Source organism: Trematomus bernacchii, unplaced genomic scaffold, assembly GCF_902827165.1.
Source record: "Trematomus bernacchii unplaced genomic scaffold, fTreBer1.1, whole genome shotgun sequence".
In the NCBI taxonomy this organism is placed as follows: domain Eukaryota; kingdom Metazoa; phylum Chordata; class Actinopteri; order Perciformes; family Nototheniidae; genus Trematomus; species Trematomus bernacchii.
The window spans coordinates 14,275,299-14,297,851 of NW_022987593.1; the positions used below are offsets into that span (position 1 = coordinate 14,275,299).

The following is a 22,553-nucleotide window of genomic DNA, read 5'->3' on the forward strand; positions in this document are numbered from 1 at the left end:
AATCAATCAGATCGATCCAGAGAAGAGGAAACTTTAAAGGCCTTTTTCTCAAAATGATGACTGTAACAGTCATTATATAATGTGACATATTTTGCTTAATATTTGGAGTACAACAACAATCCTGATATCATTAGAAAGCTATGTGTTAACATTCAGGTAAATATGTTACCAATTTGTGTTATTTGTTGTGCATGACTGGAAGCCAATAGCAACAGGTTAAAGGTCAAGGATGGGTATAAATAATGCCACGCCTCCAATGGGAGGGCCCGTTGAATGAAATGCCACTGTCTCTGATGTTTCGTTACTCCTCCGCTTATTTGGATGCTAAACAGCAATGAAGTTATGCTTACTCTGCTAACAGGTTATGGGCCCAGAGACACCCAAATAAGTATTTCCGGCGTTTGTCCACCGATGGAAAGTCGCAACGTAGCACGTGTGGTGGATTAGCAAACTAAGCTAACGCCATGAGCAGGTTGGGCGCAGGTTCCAGTACCCGCTGGTCTCGGTTAGTGTTTGACGGGGATGAAAAGAACTATGAACTGTGGGAGACGAAATTCTTGGGCCATCTTCGCTTACAGGGACTGAAGAATACTATTTTAAGGAGTCCTACGGACATAATTGAGGAAGATGAAGAGGCGGACGATGAAAGGAAAAATGAAGAGGCTTATGCAGAGCTTATCCAATTTCTTGATGACAAAAGTTTGTCCCTTGTAATGAGGGAGGCGGCGGATAATGGTCGGCAGGCATTGAAGATTTTAAGAGACTATTATGCAGGCACAGGTAAACCACATATTATCAGCCTATATACTGAACTGACATCACTCCTAAAGTCAAGCAGTGAAAGTGTGACGGAGTATATAATACGTGCAGAGACCGCCATCACCGCTTTGAGAAACGCGGAGGAGAAATTAAGTGATGGGCTTCTTGTAGCAATGGTTTTGAAGGGACTGCCAGAATCATTTAAACCATTCGCCATACACATCACGCAAATTGACAGGATAATAAGTTTTGCTGAATTTAAGACTAAGCTCCGCAGCTATGAGGATACTGAGCGAATGCGCACACCGCCACCAGAGGACAACGTCATGAGGGCGCGGGAACAGTTGAGAGCGAGACGACCCTCTGTACCAAGAGTATGGGATAAAGGAACCAAGTGTGCAGACATTGTTTGTTATAGATGCGGCCTGAGTGGACACAAGGCCGGAACGTGCCAACGTAAGCTGTGGTGCAGTCATTGTAAGAGCAACACGCATCGGGATGCAGCCTGCAGGCGGAAGCAGCGACGGGAGGACGACGCGCGGAAAGCTTCGGATGAAACGACTGGCGAGGAGTATGCTTTCCGAGTCAACGACGTGGACAACAAGGTCCAGCCAGGACGCAGCATCACCGAGAGAGGACTGATGGTGGACACAGGGGCGACTTCACATATCGTCACGGATGTAACAAAGTTCAAGAGGTTTGATGACGACTTCCAGGCTGAGTCCCACTGTGTGGAATTAGCTGATGGTACCAGGTGCAATGGTGTAGCAGAAGGAAGAGGGGACGCTGTTATTATTATGGTGGACAGCATGGGGAAAAGACACAAAACAACTCTGAAGAAGGCGTTGTACATCCCATCGTACCCCCAAGACATTTTTTCTGTGAAAGCAGCTACAACCAAAGGAGCAACGGTAACCTTCAAGCAGGGCAAAGACGTCCTGCAACACAAAGACGGTACAACATTTCACATTTATGAATTGAACAGACTTTATTTCTTGAACACAGTAAATGATGAATGTGATGACCAATGCAACAGGTGTTATGATTTACAGACATGGCATGAGATCCTGGGACACTGTAATTATGATGATATTCAGAAGTTACAGAATGTTGTTAATGGCATGTCAGTTAAGGGTAAGGTAAACAAACCTCCACATTGTGATGTATGCACTAAAGGGAAGTTTACCCAAACCAGGAACAGGTAGCCTGATGTAAGAGCCAAAGCAGCTCTAGAGTTGGTGCACACAGATATAGCAGGACCAATAGATCCGCAATCCAGAGAAGGCTTTAAGTATGCTTTATCATTCACAGATGATTACTCCAGTGCAGTGTTTGTGTATTTCCTTAAAAACAAAAGTGACACAGTGCAAGCAACAGAGAGATTTCTGGCCGATACTGCCCCATACGGGAAAGTAAAATGTATCAGGTCAGACAATGGCACAGAGTTCACAGGGAAACATTACCAAGCATTACTATGCAGTAATAGGATTAGACATGAAAAGTCAGCACCGTATTCCCCACATCAAAATGGCACTGCTGAAAGGAATTGGCGCACACTTTTTGACATGGCCAGGTGCATGCTTATAGAAAATGAGATGCCAAAAAGTATGTGGACCTATGCAGTACAGACAGCAGCTGTAGTAAGGAATAGATGCTTTAACAACCGCACAAAACAGACACCTTACTTTATGCTGACAGGTAGACGGCCTAACCTTTCCAGAATGCACAAGTTTGGGTCAGTGTGCTATGCTTATAAGCAAGACAAAAAGAAACTGGACTCAAGGTGTGAAGAGGGAATTTTTGTTGGATATGACAAAAATAGTCCAGCCTACATGGTATATTTCCCTCACAGTGGAAAAGTGCAAAAATCTAGACTTGTGAAGTTTGTGACCAAGACCAATTCAGAAAGAGAAACACAAACAGAAACCGTCTCTGATGATGATTTTGAGGTACAGAACAAATCTGGCAAAAACAAACGTGATACTAACGTAAGTCCAGTATCTATACCTGTTGTAACAGAGACAGAAGACAAGAGTGAGCTTAGGCGTTATCCTTCAAGAGTGAGGAAGAAGCCAGCTTACTTATGTGACAGTGTATGTGGTAAGGAGAGTGAGGATCAGCTACTGACAAATATTGACTATTGTTACAGATTAATGTGCAATATCCCTTTAACATTTAGGGAGGCTGTAACTTCATCTGAGTCAAACAATGGGTTATTGCAATGGATGAAGAAATGCAATCACTAAAAGAGAATGACACATTTATCCTGACCAACTTACCTCAAGATGAGAAAGCAGTGGGGGGTAAATGGGTGTACGATATCAAAACCAATGTTGATGGATCCGAAAGATACAAGGCACGATATGTAGCCAAGGGATACAGTCAGAAGAGGGGTGAAAACTATGATGAGACATTTTCACCTACCGCTAACCTCACCAGTATCAGAGTGTTAATGCAAAAAGCAGCACAGGAAAATCTGATTTTACACCAAATGGATGTTAAAACTGCTTACCTACATGCACCAATAGACTGTGAGATATACATGGACCAGCCAGAGGGTTTTGAGGTCAAATCTAGTAAAGGTGAAAAGTTGGTGTACAAGCTAGAAAAGTCATTATATGGGCTTAAACAGTCAGGCAGAAATTGGAACAAAATGCTACATGAGTATCTGAGTGAAAATGAGTTCCTACAGAACCCTGCTGACCATTGTGTTTACACAAAAGAAACTGAAAACTGGAAAGTGATAATGATAATATGGGTTGATGATATAATCATTGCAGCTAGTGATAACAATGCATTGAAAGTTGTTAAAGAGATGCTCACAGCTAAATTCAGGATGAAGGACTTGGGGAAACTAAAACATTTCCTTGGCATTGATTTTGATCAAACTGATTCATGTGTAAAGATGTCACAGAAGAAATATGTGAACAAAATACTTGAAAGGTTTAACATGCAGGATTGTAAACCGAGAGCGACACCTTGTGAGCAAAAACTGAACTACTTGGATGATGCTGTACCGATGAAGGATGTTAGAATGTACAGAGAGGCAGTAGGTAGCCTGATCTACCTAGCTGTGTGCACGAGGCCTGATTTGAGTTTTGTTGTCAGTAAACTGTCCCAGTATTTTTCTGAGCCGACAGAAGAGCAATGGATTACTGTCACACATGTACTGAGATATTTGAAAGGTACAATCGACAGGAAGCTGTGTTACCGGAAATGTAAGAGTGAAAAACTGGGCTTACAAGCATACAGCGATGCAGATTGGGCTGCTGATCTAACCGACAGACGTAGTATGTCAGGTTATTGTGTTAGCCTTAATGAGAGCGGGCCACTGGTTTCTTGGAAAACCAAAAAGCAGCCAACTGTTGCTTTATCAACTTGTGAAGCCGAGTATATGGCTTTAGCAGCTACTATGCAGGAGTGTATGTACTTAATACAACTACTAGAGGGCATTGACAAATGTGAATATACACTACCTACGATTTACGAAGACAACCAGGGCACAATAGCGTTGGCAAAGAATCCTGTTAACAGACAGAGATGCAAGCATATTGACATTAAGTATCATTTTCTGAGGTCAACTGTGGAAGGGGGAAAAACAAATCTGATTTATTGTCCAACAGACCAGATGGTGGCAGATGTTATGACAAAACCTGCACCAAAGTTTAAGTTGATTAAGTTTGCAAAGTTTATGTTTGGTGAGTAACAATTTCTGTAAGGTAGAGAACCTTATAATGTTTTTATTTGTTAAAAGACCACAAATGTGTTATCAAGTGGGGGTGTTAACATTCAGGTAAATATGTTACCAATTTGTGTTATTTGTTGTGCATGACTGGAAGCCAATAGCGTAACAGGTTAAAGGTCAAGGATGGGTATAAATAAAGCCACGCCTCCAATGGGAGGGCCCGTTGAATGAAATGCCACTGTCTCTGATGTTTCGTTACTCCTCCGCTTATTTGGATGCTAAACAGCAATGAAGTTATGCTTACTCTGCTAACACTATGAATCTCCTCTTTCCAACAGTGTATACAACTCAAAATGTGTCTTCGGGTCAATGCGACTGATTTCGATGGAGCAGGTTTGCATTAGGTAAAATAAAGCAGGCAGACATAACAGGAAGAATATGTACATTTTAACCCAATCAAATAGGACATTGTCACACCATTCAAATGTATCCATGTACATTACAACCAATAAAAAAGCTTAGATGTGTTTATTCGTTACGTTGTTTACTTTATTTGTTACGTTGTTCTGTGTGTTTCAGCCGTTAACCTAGATAGAAAAAATATATACACTTGCAAACAAGTCAGAAGAACCAGCGCAGAAGAAAACTATACAGTCAATCTAAACTTAAATTAACAACTGGAAGGTCACATCCCTGACATCCACGTCTCCGGAGCCTGGACCTTCATCAATCATAGAAACAGCGAAGCCAGATGAACACAAAAGCAGCAGCTCTGCGGCCGCAGAGACTGTCAAAACCGCCGCCACCGCCGTCGTTGAACCGAAACAGGCTGGTTCCGACTGCATGGAGGTTTGTTGTCGGGACATTGAGACGGGTAAAGCTGTACAGCTAACTGACCGCTAGATTATTTGGGCAAAGAGAAAGGTACTTCAACGCAGAATGGTACAAAAACAGAGAGTGGTTAATTCTTTGCAAAACCACTAAACGGGCCTTCTGTGAAATATGCAGATTTGCTGTCAAACGGCTTGTAACTTTCTCAAAATGTGGAGATGATAGCTTTGTTAATATCGGAGTTAATAACTGGAAAAAGTGCCCAAGCCTCCTGGACAGCCACGAAAAGTCTCATTTCCACAGAGAGTGTATTAAAAAAAAGTGCGCTTTCTTCAGTCAAACACCAGTCAACATACAGCTTGTCAAACAACAGCGTATTGAGCTGGAAAAAATAAGAGATGGAATGATGGAGCAACTGCGCAATTTCCAAAAGAACTCGTAGCTGAGAAAAACCCCACTCTGAAAAGCTTCATGCTCACTGGGAAATATGCATCATGAGACAATTAATGAACTTATAAATCTAATGTATCGGGAGTCTCTCACCACTATATTAACTGAAATGTAAAAGCAATGCAAAACATGCAGTTATTGTGCTTCCAGCAAACATCCACTGATAAACTGCGATGTTAACAACCTCATGATAACCTCATATATATTTTTAACTTAGGATCTACCTGTGTTTAGTCTAGAAAAAGGTAAATGTGTGCATTTTATTATAAAGTTGTGTATATTTACAGACTGTTGCAAAAACTAAGAAACTTATAAACATCAGGTTTAAAACTAAAAGAGCTTTACAAAAAAGTAACACAATTAGAGATGTTTGGAGTTTTATTTTAGTTATTAATTTACATTTTTTGTCAAAGAGATGCTGATTTGATACTGTTGATACAGTTACGGCATTTCCTGTTTCTGCCGGAGAGAGGGGAGTTTGTCCCAAAGCTTGCCGCTGTATCTACTCCCTCCATCTGACAGGAGGGAGCCTCATGTGTCGGAGTTCACTCCGTCACGGAGGGGGAGTGTGTAGGGGTAGGGTGTAGGGCGTGGTTTGGGATTGGGCCATACACACGCACTTTTTGGCCCCCCCACTTCTAAAATGAATCCGGCGCGCCTGGTGAACACCACCCTTGAATGATGGGATAGTAGACTAAAAGCTTTAGGAATCCAAACTATAACATATAATAAGTACCCTGTATCAAGATTGATGCAAAACAAGTGAAATCTTACCTTTTTTTAGAGAGGTTTACAAAACAAAACCACTTCTGGGGACATTTGCCTGGATTTATCATATAGCACTCTTTAGCTTAGTGCCAATTCAAACGCTTGGCGTTTGAGTTGTGTTTTGTTTCGGTCAAATTGGTTCATATGGCTTAGTGCGTCAGTTAGCTGAGTTTCTTCCCGTTAACTGAGTATGACACATTAATAGGTTGTTAAATTTTAACAAGCCCTGAGACGCAGTTCCGTGAAGAAAAAAACCTGTATCCCCGCCAACGGGGGCTGCAGGGTTTAACTGCTTAAACATGACAATAGCGCCAAAATAAACTACACATTATCATATTCATGCTAAATATACATAACTAAGCACAAGAAGAGACTGCAAAGCTAAAGTCAAGAAGAGCAACTTACTCGTTTGATGCGATGACAGAAATGAGGGACAGAACTAACGTTCACAGGAGGTGAAGCTATGATGCGTTCAAACGCCTCTTGTAAAATACAGTCTTTCGTCCAAAACTTCCAATAACTGCTTCAAAAATCTGCCTACATATAAACTCAAGGAACTATTGCATTTTCATTAATAAATTGCTTTGACATTTTATTTTATCAACGTCAGTATTTCTTTTTGATGCGTTGTAAACTGCTCAGGGCTGGTAAAGGCCTATAGATTTGAACAGTAGTTTGAAAAAAAAACAGTTTTAATAGCCGTGTTTGATTGGCTGTTTGTCTTCGTGGTTGTTTAAAATACTTGTGTCTGGTTGGCTGATGTGCTCGATTTGAAAATGATGCAGTATTTAAACAGGACTTGCATCTTCTGCCTCTTATTCTGCAAGAAGACAAGAGCGACAGAGAAAAAATGGATTCCCATGGTAAATGGCCGAATTTAGATGAATGCTACTTGTTATTCATTCATTGTGTGCTTGCTTTAGCGCTGCCTGTTAGAATATGATTGAATTTATTAAACTAATGGTTGAAAATGATCTTTTCAGATGAACTTGTGCATTACACTGCAGTAGGGAAGACCTTCGCTGTGAGAAAAGGTAGGCTGCTTTAATATTGTTTAAGTTAGAAGTAACACACTTAGCTATTCTATCTACCTCTGGAACTAGCTAAACTAATTATAAATATGTTTATTCTTCACTGGCAATGGGTCCAGGCTTTTTCCTACACACCAACGCTGGAACGCTGTCCACTTGGCTGTGTGGGACGCTCTGGTAGACGCGGCCCTGGCTCCCTGAACAGCACAACATCTTGAGAGGCCCAGGGGCCATGCCCATAAGTGCTGGCCTATCACAGGGTGACTGTTGATCGCTATGAGGTGTGATTAGTGCCAAAGACTGAACTAACTGAGCAGCCAATCGTGTCGATCGTCGCCTACCATGCCGTGAACTATGCCGCGAGAGAAGTAACGTGACACGTGACGTCTGCGTCTGAAGTTACTTGACTTTGGTAGTTATCACCAAATAACCCAGTAATGTTACAGCTATGTAGTTGCTGTTCAAGCTAGACTCTATTTCAATATAGTTTTGGTATTAAAATAATGTTACACCTCTTGTATGCCCTGAATGCAAAAACGACCACAATATATATTTTTAATTATCAAAATGATAACAAAGGCTGAAAAAACAGGAGAAGCCTGTCTTCGCTTGGTCTCCAGGAGAAAACGCCACTGTATATCACCAAGTTTTCATATAGTTTTGTGTGTGAAATAGATCGCTGCAGTGAACACGACGTTTATTTGATATGGAGGGATGCAGTATACATAGAAGTTCAGAGAAGAAGCAACCTCTATATATTGTTTATTTTATTTCATTTTGGCACCATGGCAGAGGCAAATATAGAGTTAATGTGCGGAGATTATAATTTCCCGTTTACTAAAATATGTATTGTTTTATGATGTTTAGTTGACAAAATAGTCACTGTGCTACATTTTGCTGCACTCAAGCATACTTCTGAAGACAAGAGTTGTGTCCCCCTTTGGCCACAAGGGGGAGTATATATATATTGTATATATATATATATATATATATTTTGTATAGATGTTGCAACTATACAGAGCTTTGGCAATACTATATGTAACTGAGGTCATGCTAATAAAGCTATTGAATTGAATTGAGTATACCTTTAAGGGAGCTGTCAGGAGGAAACAAAGGTTCGCCAACACATTACTCTACTGCTGAGAAAGTACAAAGACGTGAAACGATGTGCTGCAATGTCTGTGTATTTTTGAAGAATGCCAAGTAAAGGAAGAAAGTAATAACTCGCACTGAGTCTTAATACATTACTTTATTTCATTATTTTCCCCCTTCATTTGAGAAACACTATCCAATGATGTATTATTTCTGTGTTACACACACACCATTACTGAATTAATTCTAAAACCAAGAATAACCTACAACAATAAGGAGCCCTGGCTCAAGGACGGACAAAACAAGGACACCACACATGATTATTTTCCAATTACAGTATATTTATTTAAAGAGAGTAACTCAATTGTGATATCAGTTAATCAGTAATGTGTGTAGTGTATGGGTGTGTGATGTGATGTGTCAGCAGGGCCGGACTGGGACCATAGGTCAGGCCGGGAATTATACACCCAGCCAGGCCACTACCAGTTTTTTTTGGGGGCGTTTTGCGTTTCTGCCCTTAGTGATAGCCCTACAGTTTAAATCTACTATAGAAACATATGGACATAGGATATTGTTAAAAAAAAGTGTGCATATGTATTTGGGAACCTATCCATGTGAACATGTTTTATTTGGGGGTGGACCTCAAATCCTAGGGGGGGCATGCTCCCCCGGGAAGATTTGTTTTTTATTTTGGAGTTAAATGCATCAATCACTTTGAGTATAGGCTACTGATATCAGCTCTGCTTGCTCTCAGGAAATATGTATCTGCACTATCTCGATGCAACCCAAGCTTCTTTCATGCTCTTCCATTATTTGGTGAACATGCTTCCATGCCTGCATGCCTCCTTTAACAAAAGCATTGTCACTGGCAGGCTTGGCAAACACGAGACACAGCGAGCATTATAGAGAGTGTGATGATTCACAGTAAGTTAACCATTTTCTATTTGTCCCATCCTTGCTGTGGAATACTTTGGGAATGGCTTTCTTGGAAGTTTGTTGTGGGTGGTGGGCTGAGGGCGAGCAAAATAATCAAAAGGCCTCTCTGTGTCAACTTCCTGTGCGTCTCTTTCGCTGTCTTTCTCCTCAGTTGCAATTTCCCTTGTGCTGGACCCTGAATCTTGACTTGTCTTGTCAACCTCCTCAGCATCTGCTGGTACTGAATAAGAACCAGCATAAGGATTAAACTCTGATCAATAACTATATAGTAACTTATTGAGAGAACATGAACATAGCTTGCTTATACTGTTGTCATTACATTTCCTTTGGTTTTGTTCAGTGTTTTCATAGTCATAGCAAAACAGTTTCCTCTGTACCTGCCAGTTCTGTCCACTGGGCTCTGCCTGCATCTCTCCCTCAGGGTCATCACCATCAGCATCATCTGATAGTGGAACTGAATAAGGAGAAAATGTAATCATTACATTAACAACTATTTATGAAATAACATTATTCAAGAACATATATTATACAACACTTATTTTATCACTTAGTTGACCCTGTATTTGCATGGCCTATAATACGATAATGATTGTCTCCCCTTTAGACAACATAACCATCTCAAGTTATTCACTCACAGTATGAGGGGTTTGTAGCCCCACAGTTAGCTGCAGTCTAACGGTTATATTACATATATTTGCCTTGAGTAACATTAAGGACATGTTTAGGTTTTTTGTAGCCTTACAGTCTCCAGTCACACAGGGCCTGCCACTAACTTAGCATTGGACTGAGAAACTGTTTTGTTGACAGCCGATGTGCACATCAGGCTACAATATAGAAAGAAATGTGGCTCATAATGTTCGCTAACTTACTTTCTGCTTCGTCATACTATACCTATTATATTCTTGCCCTCAGTTTCAGTCGGTCCAGTCCACACTAATGTAAACAGCAGCGCGCTGGTCTCGTGAGAAACGGAGAGTGGAACAACCAATCACATCTTCATTATTCTCCTGAAATTTAAATGTGCCCATTCGCTATAGTCTGACAGGTACGTGGTTCTCACTGCGCCTCATACGTGCAACTTTGAACACTTCAATATATGCCGCATTAATTAATGGATTTGGCTACAGTCACCGCATCTGGGCTGAATTAAACACGTATTATTTTAGTCCTGTGTGTTTATTAGAGGCCATGTCAGCAGGCCACATCATATTATGCCAGCGTTGCGTTCACAAGACATAAAAGCCACAAACTGGCAATCGAAACATGCCACAACCTGAGGGACAGTGAATGAGAGACACAGACACACCCATGGCTGTGGAAAAGATTGCTTGTGTAAAAACTTAAGTGGTTTGAGGCAACGGGTTTCCACGCGAATTTCTAGTAAAGTCAACTAGGCCGGCTAAGAGTGTGGGCTCTCACATGTACTGGAACAGAAAGGGCTGCTGAGTCGTTTTCAGAGCGGATTTCGTAAAGGGCGGTCCACAATAGATGCTTTAGTAAGAGTGAGTAATGATGTTCCCCCATGGCTTTTCCCAGAAGTAAACATATGTGAGTATCGTAGAAAGGAAAAAAGAGTGGCAAATAAATGAAGTGGGAATTAAAACAAGTATGTACCTGAATGAAAAGTACTACAATTACCTCAACATGTACACAGATGGTTCTAAGAACAAGGAAGAGTTTGTTGGGTTAGGGTTAGATTAGCTGACACATCTATGAAGGCAGGTGTTTTCCATCAGCGCAGCCTTTGGCCAGGAGCAAGGTGAGCTATAAGACACTGACAATATGATTACACACAACACAATTAACAATAGATATGTTAAACAATATTGCGTGCACTCAATCTAGCAAAAACAAAGCTGTTTCAAATCAATGTGTCTGTGTATGTCTGATGTAAACAAAAGCATAACCTTTAGGATGTGTGTTCGTTTGTGAGGCTTGTAGCCCTCACAAGAAGTTATCTTATTTAACACAACAGCTGTAATCTTGGAAGAAAGAAACTCACAAAAAAACTTAAAATGTGCGACAAAAATAGTCTCAAATTATCTTTAAATAAAGGCTAAAAGCCATCGGATAAGAGCTAAAGTCTAAAAGCTATCGGCTAACAGCTAAAGTCTAACAGCTATCGTCTAAAAGCTATCGCTAACAGCTAACGGCTAACAGCTAAAGTCTAACAGCTATCGTCTAAAAGCTATCGCTAACAGCTAACGGCTAACAGCTAAAGTCTAACAGCTACAGTTATTATTCTAGTTCGGCTCTGGGTGAGTAACAGTTTATTTGTAATGCTCAGCTGACTTTATGTTAGTTATGTATTACACCAGTTGTCTTTAAGACAGTTTGAGTTGTTGTGTTGGTGCTCTTTACCATAGATATGGTTTTAAATATATGCTAACTAGCTTATTATCATCGCCACTCACCGTGACGTAGCATTTTTCCCATTGAAATTAATGGGGTTCTTCAGTTAGCAGCTAACGCTAAGCTAAGCGACGGTTTAGCTAATTAAAATATATAAATATATATACTTTATTTAAATAATGATTTATCTTAAACTGGGAAATGATTGTGTCACAGCAGAAGTGTTTTCAGGCATTACACGAGTTAAACATATTTAAAAGATGCAATAAGATATAATAAAAATGAAGCATTAGCAGCAAGTTTACACACAGGACACATATGACTAGAGTATCTAAAGAATACACAATATACAGAAAATACTGTATACATGGAGTACATTAAACAGTCTCACTAGCTAAAGCTTGCTTTCTGTGTTAACTTAGTGATAGTTAATGACACAGATAGCGTTATAACCGTGGTTCAAACAACCATTAATGTCACTTTCTATGTGAATAAAGTCATTTTAATGAAATAAAAGTGAACAAACTGTGAGCTGTAAATTAGAATGTAAGTTGCTACACAGATTATGAAGAATTATATCTAAATATTTGTATTATATTAATAATTTAATAATAATAACTTTTTATCGTAATGGTTAAAGTCATTTGCATGTAACGTTAATAACTATCTGACCTTTCTATCATTTTCTCCTCTGCTTAGCATCACATTGACTAAATTGATCAATTTGGAACATGTTTACGTCACAGCAGCATATATAAGACAAGGCACTGCACATAATGTGATAAAACACTAAATATAAGCAATATAAGTGTGTGTCTTTTATTCTCATTCAGGTGGAGGAAATACCTTAATTACTTTCTCTAACATTATTTATCCCACAGTATACTCATAAGTTATATGCATACCGTTTAGTTTGAGTAAACGCTCCCTTTTTACCTTCAGCATATTGTTTTAGTACGGTAACTCTTCTTTATTACCGTTAGCATACTGGTTTCTGTTAGGTAACTCCTTTATGTTACAGGATGAATCCTCAGTTTATTGACTTGTTGTTTCTAGTCTCCTCCTGACTGACAGAGTCCTGGAGCTGTGAGTTTCTCCTCTTCAGTGAAGCAGCTTTATTACTGTCTCCTATTGTCGCAGACAAAGTAGCATTAAATGGAAATACTCAAGTAAAGTAAAAGTACCTCTAAATAGTACTTAAGTACAGTACTTGAGTAAATGTACTTAGTTACTTCTCACCTCTGCTATGAACCTACGAAGTAGCTGTAGATTAGTTTTGTTGTGTCTGTCGGTTGTATTGAGTTGTGTTGTTTTGTGTCAGCTGTAGTTGTGTTGATTATTTCAGAGACCCAGCCGGAGAAGGAGAGCAGCATGGAGGAGAACAAGGAGACCCCTGGAGCTCAGGTCAGTGTGCACTTCATCACAATAATTCCTAATTCCAGCGTTTCCGCCAGGCGGGCGTCTTGCCGTCATTTGACGCCCTTATTCAGCTCGGAACGCCCTGAACTCGAGCCGAGGGCGTCCAAAAGAGTTTTTATTGCTTGAAATGACGAAAAGGACAAGGACATCCCTCTGTTGGAGGGGCAAAGGAGTCTGGTGGGATTCTTTTCGCCGCCAGCAAAGCGTGTTCCTGTGACGGAAAGTGTACTGCCGGCGAGCCTTGACGGGGGGTGCTAGTGGAGCACGCGCGTGAACTGGCGAAACTGAGGCTCTGGTAAACTGTGGTAACATGAAGAGCCGTTTGGGAGCCGAAAGAGCCGGCTCTTCTTAGTGAGCCGAGCCAAATGATCCGACTCACTAAAAAGAGCCGGAATTCCCATCACTAATGCGTAAAGAGATAGTATCTATTAGGGACGGCTCAATTCAAAATTCAAGTCCAGGGTTTCCCACACATAGACTTTACTTGGGCCGCCCAGGTTTAACGGCCACCAAAGTATATTTCGCGACCCATTCATTATTATTTTGTTTGTATCCGTCCGCGAGCACGACGCCATCTACAATCGATTTACTAGTGGACAATGATCCCTCGCTTGCTGTACCTGTTCGCTCTGCTATCGCGTGGAGGGTCTGCTAACAAGCGACCAACAGAAAGGTTCATGTTAATGTTGTTGCACCTCACAAATGCCTAACACTGTTATCCCCAAATGAAAGATCACAACTTGTTGGAAATATACAATATGAATGTACAATATGGTTAGATATAGGTTAGAACGTTGTTGTATACGATACGATAATACTTTAATTGTCAAATCAAGTCTGAAATGTGACTTGCATCACAGCAGCTCCATGTGTAACATCAACATAGACAAATAAGACAAACACAATACATGAGAAATTCTCTCTGCAGACCCATTCTCACAGCGTTTATCAACCTTTTTCTTACTCAATATCAAGCCACACTTATTGTTTTTACTTCGGCTGTGACTTTGTGTGTGCTCAGGATGAGTTTGGCTGTGTATCGCTAACAAGGAAACGACACCTCCACGGCACAACGTCCCGACCAATCAGAGCACACTGTGCTCACAGGGAGGGTGGGGGCTGGAGCTATTGGAGCTACAACGAGCCGTTAAAGGCAGAGAGTGAAATTCAGTGAATACACGTAGTTTACAGAGATGCTGTATGAGAAACCAATGTGAGTTTGGGAAAATTGCACAATATAAATCTATTCTAGTAGACCTCAACAATGGAATTATGATCAGTGGAAATGGCCATGACATGGGCCCTTTAATGTCCTTAGTCACATATGATTTATTACTTGGATAGATTTGTATTTCTTTAGTGGGAACACAGAAGTTAATATAGTCTTTGGTAACAGTAGTTTTTTAGTTTAGTTTAGTTTTTAGTTTATTTATTAATAGTGTCGTGGACAGTCCCCATCGATGAACTGTCACAAAAACAGTAAATGGAGCAGCTTTAGCCGACATGGCTAATTTCCAGCTGTTGTCCCCGGCCAGATGGTAATAGACAATTAGTATAGTAGTTATTTCATCTAGTGAACCTTCCTGAAAAATGTCCCAATCTGTCCAATCAAAACAGGCTTTCAACTGTTCCCTACTTTAATTTGTCCATGTCCTTATTACTTTCTTTTCTGGTTGACTTCCCTTCAGTTTGGTCTTATACACTGGTATCATATTCACAACATTATGATCAGAGTTCAGTATTGGTGGTCTGTATTTAGACACATAGGCTACTTTATCATTAACAAAGCATTTGTCCAGGATATTGTCTTTCCTGCTGTGATCCCTAACATACTGCTGGAACCCAGGTAACACAGTCTCCAGGCGACATTGCTTCATGTCCCCGAGCACTATTGCCGGTGCATCGGGGTGGCTGAGTTGCAGCTCGTGAACACAGTCAGCGATGGAGCCGGCCGCTGGGAGGCACGTAAACAACAAACAGTAAAATACACCCAAATTCTCTAGGCCAGTGGTTCTCAACCTTTTTACACCAAGTACCACCTGAAAAATAGTTGGTTCTCCAATACTACCATATGACCAATGTTAAAATACAGTCTATGCACAGTTCATGCAGGACTTGGAGGCACATGTATTCATAATAACATTATTTGTTGTCAGCCACAGCTACATGTACAAAGGGCAGTCAATTAAATTCAATAATAGCTATATTAGCATGACCATAGTTACATACAGTATTGCCAAAGCTCTGTATAGTTGCAACATTTATACAAAAATACACACAAATAAACAGTTATCAGGGTTCGTACGGGTGCTGGAAATCCTTGAAAATGCTTGAAATTGTACGAGGTGTTTTCAAGGTTTGAAAAGTGCTTGAATTTTGGGAATGGTGCTTGAATTTGGGATAAAGTGATTGAAATTGTAAATGCTTTACTTCGATTTTTAGATTAAAAGAAAATGAAGTCTGAGCGCGCTTAATTGCTTCGCTTTTACATAAAACAGCTCCGCTCCGGCCTTCCCGCGCTATGCGCGTGACCGGCAAGTGTTTTTGTTACTTGTGTGACCTGGGCATTCTGATGAGTGATAGATGAAAGTATGCCAGGAGGTTGCCATTTCAACGAGCGTTGGCTAGCAGAAGACAAATACAAGCCATGGCTAAGACGAGGGTCAAGCCCAAGAGTAGCCTCCTGCAAAGTGTGCAAACATAACGATGCGAGAGTCTGCGCTGACGAGCCACACACCCCACGAAAGGTACGCCGTAGTAGAGCATTTTAGATTAGGCTAACGTTGCATGTAAAATACATGACACTTTTCTCTGTGCGCGGTAAAACAAGCTCGCCAAAATGGCTTCACTAGTCTGGCAGTATTTTGTCCTAAAAGTAGCTAGAAGTAGCTAGAAGTCGCTAAATGACGTCATCGCCTAATTTGCATATTTTATATACAAAAAGTGAAGAAAAAAACACCCTTAATGTGTTTAGAACTACAAATGAACTTCCTTCTGTTGATTCTTTTTTTTTTTTAATGTTTATGTGTGTCCATCACTTGATGACTTTAATGCTTTGTAGAGACCAACATTACATACATACATGTTGTCCAGTATTGTTAAAGAATTAGTCATATTTAATAAAAAAAATTGTTATGTGGGATGGAATTGCTACCTTCCGTCTTTATCTGGGCTTGGGACTGGCAAAGTGACCCAAAAGAGACACACTGGGTGTTTCTCAATCGCGAGTACGCTTGCTTGGTAGCACATGTCTGCCGAGCGTCTTGCTTCAGAAGCGAGGCAAGAATACTTCCTGGCATTCGGAAAACGAAGAGTGGAACACGCAAGCAAGTGTGCAGGTGTGCGTCATATGAGAGGCCCCGCCTTACATTTTCCGCCACAGATTTGGGGAAATTGGTCCGTGCGCAAAGCATTGTGGGGATGTTAAGACCGCGGAGTCTACTCATGTGCAGCCTCGATATTTCTCCAAACGGAGTTCGCCGGGTTCGGTAGATTTCCAAGTATGCTGGAGATTAGAACAGTACTTCGGCGGCACTCGATGACGTAGTATGCTTGAAATAGTGGCTCTGAAGCAGCTTTACTCGCGATTGAGAAACACCCACTGCAAGCCAGGGCGAGATCAGCGATGGCTTTGCGCATGCACAATCAATATAGTCTGGACGCGGAGTGTGTCTCTTTTGGGTCACTTTGCCACCGCTCTGCTCGAGTGCAGCTGCCGCGCGAGGCTGCCTGTGAGTGCTTTGAGACGGCGGAGGGGCTCAGCACCCGCTGCTCGTTGAGGAAAGTAACTGCGTAACAATTACATGCTATCACGTCAGATTCTCCAAACACCAGAAAGTCTCCAATAACACCAGAAAATGTAGCTGAATTTCTCGCTAGTCGCTTTTGACAAAAAAAAGAAGCCGGAGGGTTTGGAAAGTCCCCAAGTTGGCAACACTGAATGGAAGATCCCCATAGGCCCCGCCCACTCGATCGGATCGGCGATTGGTATCGGACGATACTGATTCCGGCGATCGGCCCCAAAATGGGCGATCGGAGCATCCCTAATAATTATATATGATATGTTTTATAATGATTGATCATTAAAGTGTTATCAAAGCTGGTAAATGTGCAGCTAGTTTGAATGACTTTGTATACTGCAGGGTAGCTTGTGAATTTACTCCAGGTGGAACTAAAGTTTGATTTAACACTTGATTATATTTCACATCATTCATCCACATCTGTAAAGTAACTAAAGGTATTAAATACATGTATTGGAGTAAAAGTACACCATTTACCTCCGACTTATGTTTACTGCCAACCTAAAAGTACCTAAAAAATAGTATTTGGCTGATTTCTTTATATTGGCTCAGCCAGGTTATATGGGATGCCCAGTCTACGTACAGATGGGTCACTCATTTTGAAATATTAAACTTAGTTTTCTTTTCTTTCATTTTTCATCCTCATGTTGAATGCTATTATGAAACACACATTTGGTTGTTTATAGCATAAAGAACATCTGATTTAATGTGAGGTAGGGAAATAATCATTTGAGTATGAGTCAGAGTTCCCGTTAGAATATTTTTTCGCCGGTCAAAATGTCCGTTAAAGTTGAAATCTTCCGGACAAAAGTAGAAAAGTGCCGGTCAAAGGTTATTTATTGAGCTTTAACACAAATTGATATGATTCGATATTAAACAAACTAATTATAGTAGATTAACTACATTATTCAAAAGTGTACAGTAATTTACAATAACACGGGAATAATAAACGGAGCGCTCTCTCCCTCTCCTGACAGCCCGCCAGTATCATGCAGCTCGCGGATCAGTAATGAGTGACCCGACAGTAAAACTAAACATATCTATAACTAGTTTAGGTAGTTTGAGAGGTAATTAAAATAGCTACGTGTGATATTCTAACCTGAAGTGTGTATTTTGTTCCGCTCACCGCTGCAGGTGATCATGCAGAGCTGCGTGTCGACTCGTCAGCAGCAGCTGATCTCTCTCTCCCGTCAGATTAGACTTCACTCGCGTTTATGTCCATATCGATCAGATCTAGCTAGTTCTAGCTAATGATATAAAATCTGGTTTTATTTATAAAATATTTATTATTATTTATAAAATATGACTACCTCCTTATTAAAAGACACCTAAACAATAAGCGTCGCTATGCAACCGGGTGAGGCCACAAAGTATAGCGCAGCAGCATTATGCATTTGTTTACATGCCCACCGGAACCCAGAGGCATTACCAATAGATCAACGCACAATCAAACCATACAGGACATCTCTTTCTCCACATTAAGTGTTAGACATTAGAATTGACTATTCTTGTCTGTTACATACTCTTCTTGTCTGTCACATAAGTGGCGCAACTGAAGCGGTATTGCGCTAAAGGGGAAATTATTTTGACCGGACATTTTGACCGGAGAGATTTAGATTTGCCGGTCTTCAGCATATTTTACCGGTCATAGTCCGGTAATTACCGGCTAACGGGAACTCTGGTATGAGTATATACATATTTAATTTACAGCAGCTGTAAGATGCTTGAAAAGCTTGAAAAGTGCTTGGATTTGACTTTGGAAAAGGTGTAAGAACCCTGAGTTATAAACAAACTGCTAAGAACATGTTTTTTTTGTTTTTTACAAGGAATACAGATTTATTTAATTCATATAATACATTAATACAAAATAAAATATGATATATATACATACATACATATAAGATGTCAGAGCTGGTGTATCAGGTCAGTCCGATTCCCTGAAACTGTGGCAGGCAGAGACAAACTGTCCTGCAACAATGCAGCTCTCTTTATATTCCCCCAGGAGTATTTTTTGTTTTTCATTTTCATTTTTAAATATTTGAGGATGCTTATGGTTGAGTTTTGGGAAGAATTGTTTCCGTATAGCTTCAAAAGTTGGGCATTGTGTGAGGAAGTGCTGCTCTGTCTCCACAGCAGTTCCTCCTCACTGTTGGCATGATCGCTCCTCTTTTGGCAGCCATGTTTTCTTGTACCTGCCTGTTTCTATGGCCAGGCTGTGTCTCTCTGTGTCTCTCTCTCTGTCTCTCTCCCTCTCTCCTCTCTCTCTCTCTCCTCTCTCTGTCCCTCTCTCTCTCTCTCTCTCTCTCTCACCTGTCTCCCTCAGTCTCTCTCTCTCTCTGTCTCTCACCTGTCTCCCTCAGTCTCTCTCTCTCTCTGTCTCTCACCTGTCTCCCTCAGTCTCTCTCTCTCTCTCTCTGTCTCTCACCTGTCTCCCTCTGTCTCTCACCTGTCTGTCTCTCTGTCTCTGTACCTGTTTCTATGGCCAGGCTGTGAGCACTTAGTCTGTATGCAAAGGAGTCTGATTATTTTCGGAGTATGATCGGCACCACAGATCAAATCCGGGTACTTCAAAGAGAGATTCAGGCATTGTAGATTGTAGTAAGCATTTCCGCCAGGGGGGGGGGCGTTTGCTGTCATTTGACGCAATTATTCAGCTCGGAACGCCCTGAACTCGAGCAGAGGGCGTCCGAAAAAATAAATAATTCGAGAGAAGATCAAGAGTTTCTATCGCTTAAAATGACTATAGGGAAAAAGGACAAGGACATCCCTCTGTTGGAGGGGCAAAGGAGTCTGGTGGGATTATTTTCGGAGTATTGAAGATCGTTTCCCCGACATCGGCGGTGCCTGCCACAGGACAACACGGAACGTGAGCGATTTGGACGCGATGAGCGCGGAGCTCGCGCGTGAACTGAGGCTTCGTGATAAACTGTGGTAAAATGACTCACTAAAAAGAGCCGGAATTCCCATCACTAACGTAAAGAGATAGTATCTATACCCCCACCCCCCCACCCCCCCCCCCCCCCCCCCCCCCCCCCCCCCCCCCCCCCCCGCTCTCGGGGTGGACGCCCTCTCAGCCCTGGTCCACGTTGTTGCGCAGGTTTGTGAGAGGAAGACTGGTTCACAGACTCTCCTGTTTTGCCAATCCGGTGCTTGAACAAATAACTCTACACCCCTACACAAGTCAAGTCGAGTCTTTTTATCAATGTTAGTCAAGCAAGTCTCAAGTCAAAAAATATGCAAGTCAAGTCATGTGACTCGAGTCCCCCACCTCTGGTATATACTGTGGTTAGAATGTTGCTGTATCAAATATAATACAAATATAATAAACCCAAACAGTTGATAAGTAGTATTTTGTTAACTCAAGGTTTATACTAAGTGAGTTTTTATTGTGTTAACTTGTGTATTCATGCTTTTTAGATTGACTTTCTCTCTTTCTCTGTCCGTCTGTTCTAGAAACCGAAAGCAAGAGAGAGACGTCACAGCTGTCAGCAATGTGACAAATCGTTTACAACATCTGTACATTTAAAGCGCCACCTGCGTATTCATACTGGAGAAAAACCGTACAGCTGTGAAGAGTGTGGGACAACTTTCACTAGATCAGATGCTCTCAAAATACATCAACGTATTCACACGGGAGAAAAACCGTACAGCTGTGAAGAGTGTGGGACAACTTTCACTGCATCAGGTTCTCTCAAAATACATCACCGTATTCACACGGGAGAAAAACCGTACAGCTGTGAAGAGTGTGGGACAACTTTCACTACATCAGGTCATCTCAAAATACATCAACGTATTCATACTGGAGAAAAAACGTACAGCTGTGAAGAGTGTGGGACAACTTTCACTACATCAGGTCATCTCAAAATACATCACCGTATTCACACGGGAGAAAAAACGTACAGCTGTGAAGAGTGTGGGACAACTTTCACTACATCAGGTCATCTCAAAATACATCAACGTATTCATACTGGAGAAAAACCGTACAGCTGTGAAGATTGTGGGACAACTTTCACCACATCAAGTAATCTCAAAATACATCACCGTAGTCACACGGGAGAAAAACCGTACTGGTGTGAAGAGTGTGGGAAAACGTTCACTACATCAGGTGATCTCAAAATACATCACCGTATTCACACAGGAGAAAAACCGTACTGGTGTGAAGAGTGTGGGAAAACGTTCACTAGATCAGGTCATCTCAAATCACATCTTCGTGTTCACAAAGGAGAAAAACCATAGTGGTTTTAAGAGTGTGGGAAAACTATGAGAGCCAAGCTAGCTGTTTCCTCCTCCTGATGTCCTGAGAGCTGTAGTTATATAGTCTCATTGAAATAAAGCTTATTTCATTCAAATGTGTCTTTTCTTCAGTGAGATATCTTTATGGATTTCCTTATGACTTGAGTCTGATTTTAAAAGTGGTTTAATATTTCTGAGTCTGACTCAAGCAACTTAAATGTTTGCTTTTGGGCAAAGTCATCTGAACATTGTGTACTGTGCAAGTAATGTGGCACTACCTTTTTCCCTATATTTAGATAAACAAATTAATCCCCATTATTGCATTTAATAATTCATATTTCACGACACACTGTTACTGTAGCACTGACCACTTTATTGTATAAAGTGCATTCAATTGAAAACACCATAGTGTTACAGTTAAAGGTGGGGTAGGTAAGTTTGAGAAACCGGCTCGAGATACACTTTTTGTTATATTCCATGGAATGCTCTTAACATCCCGAAAGCAATGAATATCTTAAGTGCTTTGACAAAAAATCCATAAAAAATGTCATCTGTGGAAGCCGTAATACTGTAAAAAGCACGACCAATCATTTTAGCCAGCCCGGCTAAAATAACTGGATGGCCTACCTGCCTGTCAGCCTTCCATCTGTGCACAAACTTATCTCGTGCCGTCATTGGTCATGTGTGCGTTCGTGTGTGTTGGAGGAGGGGCTCTATAAGGAAGTGGCAGATTTTCTCCGGCTGTGCATTTTCAAATTCTAGCGATCTCGAGCTGGTTTCTCCAAAATTACCTACCCCACCTTTAAATGATGTACAATTATAAATACAATTATGTACATAAAAGTATTAACATATAATAAATAGATAATTAACGCCAACAATATCAGAGAAATTAGAATGTAACAATTGCACTGATGGCTCTGTGTGTTTTTTGTCACCAATATTATATTTTAGTTTGCACTGCCTCCACGGCTATGGTTATGGCATGATAAGAACTGCTCTGTATTCCTAAAGTTTGACCTTTCTGGCAAAATATTAAATTGATTCAGTATAAATGATGGCAACAGCATAAACTAAGGTAAACACAGGTAAAAAAGCTCAAGTGGATACAAATCAGATGCATGAAACACATTGACTTTTGTAGATCCCAGGATTTATTTTTCATCAGCAGGTATGAATCAAATGTTAGGGTATCAA

General features: G+C 40.9%; 3 protein-coding genes across 4 annotated transcripts in view; 2 read left to right on the forward strand and 1 right to left on the reverse strand.

Annotated features, from left to right (window-relative positions):
• The window catches only part of LOC117481734 (E3 ubiquitin-protein ligase TRIM39-like), a 937,572-nt gene that overhangs the window by 626,222 nt on the left and 288,797 nt on the right, over positions 1–22,553 (reverse strand). The gene's annotated exons all lie outside the window — the stretch shown is intronic.
• esf1 (ESF1, nucleolar pre-rRNA processing protein, homolog (S. cerevisiae)) overlaps positions 1–22,553 on the forward strand; it is a 72,930-nt gene that overhangs the window by 5,381 nt on the left and 44,996 nt on the right. The gene's annotated exons all lie outside the window — the stretch shown is intronic.
• Positions 7,933–21,472, forward strand: LOC117481789 (zinc finger protein 239-like). The gene is made up of 3 exons (XM_034129687.1): positions 7,933–7,936; positions 13,250–13,308; positions 20,577–21,472. The coding sequence occupies exons 2-3, from the start codon at positions 13,276–13,278 to the stop codon at positions 21,357–21,359; spliced, it is 816 nt and encodes a 271-aa protein (XP_033985578.1). The 5' UTR covers positions 7,933–7,936; positions 13,250–13,275; the 3' UTR covers positions 21,360–21,472.

Coding starts and splice junctions, on each gene's coding strand:
- LOC117481789 (XM_034129687.1), top strand. CDS start 13,276: ATGGAGGAGAACAAGGAGACCCCTGGAGCTCAG. Junction 13,309..20,576: donor AGGAGACCCCTGGAGCTCAG/GTCAGTGTGCAC, acceptor CGTCTGTTCTAG/AAACCGAAAGCAAGAGAGAG.